This window comes from Pyxicephalus adspersus, chromosome 5, assembly GCF_032062135.1.
Source record: "Pyxicephalus adspersus chromosome 5, UCB_Pads_2.0, whole genome shotgun sequence".
Classification (NCBI taxonomy): domain Eukaryota; kingdom Metazoa; phylum Chordata; class Amphibia; order Anura; family Pyxicephalidae; genus Pyxicephalus; species Pyxicephalus adspersus.
Genome location: NC_092862.1, coordinates 38,315,732 through 38,321,839, shown reverse-complemented (window position 1 = coordinate 38,321,839; position 6,108 = coordinate 38,315,732). Strand labels below are relative to the sequence as shown.

At 38.3% G+C, this 6,108-nt stretch overlaps 1 protein-coding gene across 1 annotated transcript in view; it reads right to left on the bottom strand.

Annotated features, from left to right (window-relative positions):
• ATP6V1H (ATPase H+ transporting V1 subunit H) overlaps positions 1–6,108 on the bottom strand; it is a 51,729-nt gene that overhangs the window by 11,582 nt on the left and 34,039 nt on the right. The window contains exon 12 of the mRNA XM_072411207.1: positions 3,612–3,737. Within this exon, the coding sequence (XP_072267308.1) occupies positions 3,612–3,737 (126 nt within the window). The remainder of the gene's footprint in view (positions 1–3,611; positions 3,738–6,108) is intronic.

The following is a 6,108-nucleotide window of genomic DNA, read 5'->3' as shown; positions in this document are numbered from 1 at the left end:
TATATATATATTATATAAGGATTTCTTTGTATTGGACTCAATACAGCTTTTTTTGTATCGAGTTCAATGCAAAGGATTTTGAATTTCCAGCCCTGCCTCCTGCCCGCACGGACGCATACAGCCACGTCACCGGGAAACGTGTCGGGAGGAGCTGCGGGGAGAAGGTGAGTATTTTTTTTTTAGCGATCGACGCTGGAACAGAACGGATCATCGCGCGGGGACCAGGTAAGTGAGTCGATTTTTGCAAAATCGATAAACCCGAACCAAGGTCGGGTTTAACAGTCGGGTGGTTAATATCCAAGTCTAATGACTGGCTTTATACACTAAACAAGATGGCCAACAAAGGTAATCAATTTAGTTACATTTTTGGTACTTCATTATGTGGCCCATAAACTGAAACCAGCTTAGGTCTTGCAATACATACATAATGAATTATCAGTGATTTTAAAATAAAAGGCTCAGTGACATGAGAGGAGTATTTTGAGATAACCAAGATTTTGGATGAAGTGGGCTCTACCGGTATTGGTACCAACAGAGTTCACTAACTGGAGGTTTTATTACCAACATCTTCCACTCATAGCACAGGTCCAGATACACTAACTGGAACTGAAACTATCAACTTTGTGTGGGGTTTGTCGACTCCACTGTGAGCCAGCAGGGTTTACCAGGAGACCCCCTAGGAAGACATCTAATGCCATCAGGACAGGGACTGCCCCTTAAGGAAAACTATTTCTATGATCTACGACTACTTGACGTGAACGTTTCATTGCCAGAGAGAGCCAAACCATGTAGGTCAACAGATTGCCTAGCAGAAAAAAATTGAGAGATCCAAGTGGTCACCAGGAAATGGAATAGGTACAGCCTTATCAGCCTGTCACTCCTTTGAGTCACATGGAGCAGCAGAGCTCATTAACAGACCCAAAGGTTTCCATTGCCAACACAGTGGCCAAAAAGAAAAAAAAATCAAAAAGGTATAATGTAAAAATGTACAACATACCAACCAAGGGTGTAGAATTAACTCTGTAGATACCTACTAGAACCCTTACAAAAAATGGCCACACCCTGATATACTAAAGGTGGTAGACCACAAGTTTAAGACATCCCTCAAAACAGCATTACCTCCAGCTAACATTTGGGGGGGGGGGAACATTTTATCAAAATGTTTATTTTATTAAACAGAGAATGTAATCAAAAAGCAGAAGCTCAGGGAAGCCCTTGCAGCTTTAAGGCATTCTAAAATTCCCAGGACCTAAACAGGTAAACTGATCCTCTAATCTCAGGGTTGTGCTTATAACTCACAATGGTGATTTTGACAGTCTATTTGAATTTAAAGTAAACAAAGACTGCGGTTCCTTAAAACTACTTTTCTCAGGAACAGTGGTAGCCGAGAATTAAACCTCAGGTACAGACTCTGAGGCCTCTATGACCAAGATTAAGACTAGATTATGTAAGGCAGCAGGTAAAGCACCCTATCCTATATACTAAACAATGGATGTAATTATGCACTGACCCAACCTGTGTGCGCACACACCACAACCGCCGCCCACAATGCAAATGCCGCTGCCTAAAGCGCGCACGCCACCCCCGCTAAAACAGTTGTCACGATGACATGTAAAAATGCCAAAAGAAAACAGCAGGTGACATTTTCAGTCAGTGTGCTCTACTCCACAGTGCCAGCAGCTACTCCACTCCACAGTCTTGGATTTACGATTCTTTTGAGAATCGGGGGTTTACTGGTTGGGTTAGGGCCAGCCAGAAGCTGTGCTAAATAAATGAGAAATCATATCTTGCTGGGATGTTTAAAGAAAATCAACAAGGCAGGATATTTGGCAATACTTATAAGCAGGGTACCTTTGCACTTGACTCTGGCTCTAACAAGATAGTATGATTACAGACTACAGTCATGTTTACCAACAAACAACGAGTCAACACTGAAACCAATGGGAAAATTTAAGCCAGGACCACCTGTAGTTATGGATTTGTCCCCCTGCATTTATGGCTAGAGGGCCTGGCAGGCCAGAGGCAAGTAGAAAGTTGACGGCGGCAGGAAGCAACCAACCAAAAATCAGAATTCTGCAAATCTTTACAGAGCAAAAGCAATGGCAGGGAGAAAGTTTCTCAAACCTACATTAAATTGCATTTGCAGAGCGTACAACATTTCACTCAGAATATGAGATCAGTGCCCAGTCACAGAGCATTTAGTAGTGCCAGCATAATGGCGAATATTTTGAAAAAAATGCCCACAAATACAAGACAGGTAGCTCCTGGTTCATAACTTAACTGAACTACTAAACTCAACAGGAAAGAAGGGGGTGGGGGGTGGGGGCAATGCATGAAGCTGAAAAGCACCATAAATAATTTGTACTAAAGCAGGGTACTGATAGAACCTAATGCAGAGTTCACTACCCAAGTAAGCTTCTAGGCTGTCCCTCACAATGTCCAGGACTAGAGATGTCCCTGTTAGGTTAGGCTGGTTGCCAACTATAGTGAAAAGGTGTGCTTCTAGGTGTGTTTACGTGTGTTTATGTTCCCATTGCGGGAACAGCTGTGAGATGGTTGCAGAGAGTGGGATGAAAAGGTGTGCTTCTAGGTGTGTTCACGTGTGCAACTATTATTGTGGGAACAGCTGTGAGATGGTTGCAGAGAATGGGAATCTGCAGGGTGCATCAGTGCTGACAAACTGACATGCCTGCTTATTTTTAAGGATGGGGGCATATGCAGGGCGCATTCAAAGTTTTGCTAAGGGGCCAACTCATTTGTAGTTAGGACCCTGCCTCGATGGACAAAAAGAAACCAGATTTCTAAATAATGACAATAGCTTATTCTTTATATCCCTAGGCTGTGAAGACAGAAGTCCTTCCGTGTGTACAGATTACTATCATTTTCTATACAAATTAAGTGTTCTCTATTCTACAGGTTATTTGCAAGCAGCACATTTGAATGGATCCAGAACTTTTATCTTTTAACTCTGAATGTTCAAATGAAAATGTAAAAAATTTAACATTGCAGGAACATTTTTCACTTAAAACATCTTCTTTACTTCCAAGCCAATTTAAAACTGGCCTAAAAAAAGAACAGTTTTCAGCCACTGTACATCGCCATACAATCTTTTGGAAAAACAATTCTGGACTGACCCAGAAAAAAAAAAAAAAAAAAAAAAAAAAAACAGGTAGTCAGTACTGTGTTATACAGGCAAACGTGTTCATTTTCTTCTGCACTATGCATATTTTTTAAACACCTTTTTTCCTATGCCCAATGCACTAGCAAATTTAAACACAATGCAAAAAAACAAATTTTTTACCCTGTTTTGAATCAACCTTAAACTCTCTTTAAATACTTTAGGCTGATCTTTTCTGAGCATTGTAATGTTGCAGACATTGGACAACTGTCTAGGGGGCTTTTTAAATGTACCAGTGTAAATAATTCGACATGACCGAATACCAAGTCTTTTAAGTCCTGCATGCTTCCAGTTTTAGCATAATTATAATAAAAATTATTTGGATGCCAATGTCCTTTTTTTCCCCAAACACACAGACATGCATGATGAAATATATTTAATTCAAAGTTATTTTTTGTTTTAGCAATACAGTATTTAATATATTGATGCTTACTTTAAGAGTTCGTAGTTCTTCTCATTTAATCTTGCAGCATTCTCTCTCCAGAATTTCTCCGATTTGTGCACTGGGCTCCATTCTAGCCTTCCCGACTTCAATTCAGAACTATACTCATCAAATGAGCTGCATGGGGGAGAAAGAAAGACATTAAACTAACTGCTGCTGTTCAAAAGATTTATAGTTAAAAATAAATATACTGCACATCCATAACTTATGAGGATATACATATTTGTTACCTCTTAATGGCTAAGACTGAAGTAAGCTGCATAAAAGCTACATGACTTAGAGCCCTGGTGCTTCAAACTCATGAAGGGAAGAATGTGAATACATCTCAGAGATTTACAACAAACATTGCAGCCAGGCTGCATTTAGGTTTTAACAAAATATCTTATTTTAAACCAATTATAACGAACATTTTCACTATTTAAAACTCACAGCATTATTTGTAAATGTTTCATTTGTAATTGGTTATGATTTATAAAACATTGATAAGTCATTCAGTAAAACAGTTCTGTTATTTGTTTGAAAACCTAACACATGGTGTTTTACAACTATCAATATGCTAATGCAGTGGGCAGTCTGGTTATAAATATGAAATAGTTTTATTCAGGAAAAAAAGAAAAGCACTGGACTAGAACAATACTGTGACCAAACTGGAAATTAAACACTACAGCTTCTAGCTTTTCCCTGTATTCTAGACAACTTGTGAACAAACTGGAGTGCCTGAACACTGTCTACTGTTGGCCCAATATTAATTATAACGTTGGGCAATTTCCGCCTAGTTGCAAAAATAAATGACTTCCTGAACACAATGGCTCCAGTTACAATTGGTTGAAATTATGAATATTTATTTTTTGGGGAGGAAAGCAAATATTGATAGAGAAGTGTCCAGAGTAGTCCACAATAGACTAATTCAGTAACCATGCTAAAAACATAAACATTTATTATGCATTGGCTAAATGGCCACTGCTAGTATGTAGGTAAACCAGTGTTGGCATGCGAGTTCTTTAGTAGCCTTGCAAGCTCTAGAGTGGTACAAAAATCAAGCGACAGATGTGAACTTTCCCTAACTATTCAACCCTTATAATTATTATGATGAGGCTAACAAACCTTCAAGCCAGCAGAAAGGACATTCCAAGTTGTTTTGTTAAATTACTAGAACCTTCCTTTAAATCAAACTGATATTTCGGTTAATCAGCACAACAAGCTCATAGGGTAACATACACCCTCAGAGACCTGGGTTCTTTAGCAAATAAGAATAGGACCAATATGGTGGCATAGTAGCCAACAGCAAAAAAAAATGTGTTTTAAAAGACTACTTAGCCTTGGTCATAAGTATATGCAATACAAATGAACTGCTGAAACCGAGAAGAAGAATTTACAAGCTCTAAGCAACACTAACAAAGATAAATTGTGCCTCCATCTCTACCCAGTAAACAATTCAATTTGTAAAATAAGACCGTCTCCTTAACAACACTTCCCAGACATAGTCATTTTTATTTATTTATTTTTTTACAGCCTAGAGCTGAAATAGCCAATTAGCTGTAAAATGTCAAGCTACCTGAAACTGTCTAAACACCTAAGACCAGTAAAAAGAATCAGTCATTGCTAAAAAAATTAAAAGATCTCCAGCTTTCTACAAGCAGCTCTTGTCTTTTAGAAATGACTCAATCAATTCCTCTTAAATAAGCACATAACTCTACTAAGTTTTAACTTTGTAAATACTGCAAAGTACTTGCTAAGTTCAAACAAGGTTCAATATACAGACAGACAGATTACATGGTAATAATTTAAAGAGATTTCCAGTTACATTTACCTAATAAATGCAAATAAAATACACATTTATTGTCATAGGGTATGTAGAAAAAGTTCCAGTGTTTTTAAAACACATGATTCAAGAGTTCATAATGAATGAAACACTTCTGGGAACTAAATCCATAGCACTTCCTATTCTCCTCCCTCACATATTGGGCCTGATTTATGAAAGGTCTCTAAGGCTTAGTCTACACGGAGTGTTTCCCCCGGCGTTTAACCTGAAGCTTTAAAAGCTCATGTTTGAAATTCCCATGCATTCCAATGAGGTAATCTACACCAGGACGTTTCCTTGAGGCATGTTTATGAGAGTTATCTAAAATGCTGCTTGCAACGTTTAAAAAAATTACAATGCGAAGTTAACGCTGTAAAACTCCCAAAAAAACACGGGTAAACGCTTCCATTGATTTCATTTGTTTTCCCCGCGTTTATAAGCACTTGAAACTTAAATACGTTGAAAATGCTGTAAAAACATATTCCATTGTTTTTAAGGCAAGCTTTAAAACGCTAATAAAAGTGCATAAATGCAGAAGGAATGTTTTTTAAAACATCCGTGTAGACCCAGCCTAAGGCTAAAGAGGATATACCGTATTTTTCGGACCATAAGACGCACTTTTTTTCCCCCTAAAGTGGGGGGAAAATCAGGGTGCGTCTTATGGTCCGAATGCATATTTTTTTACTT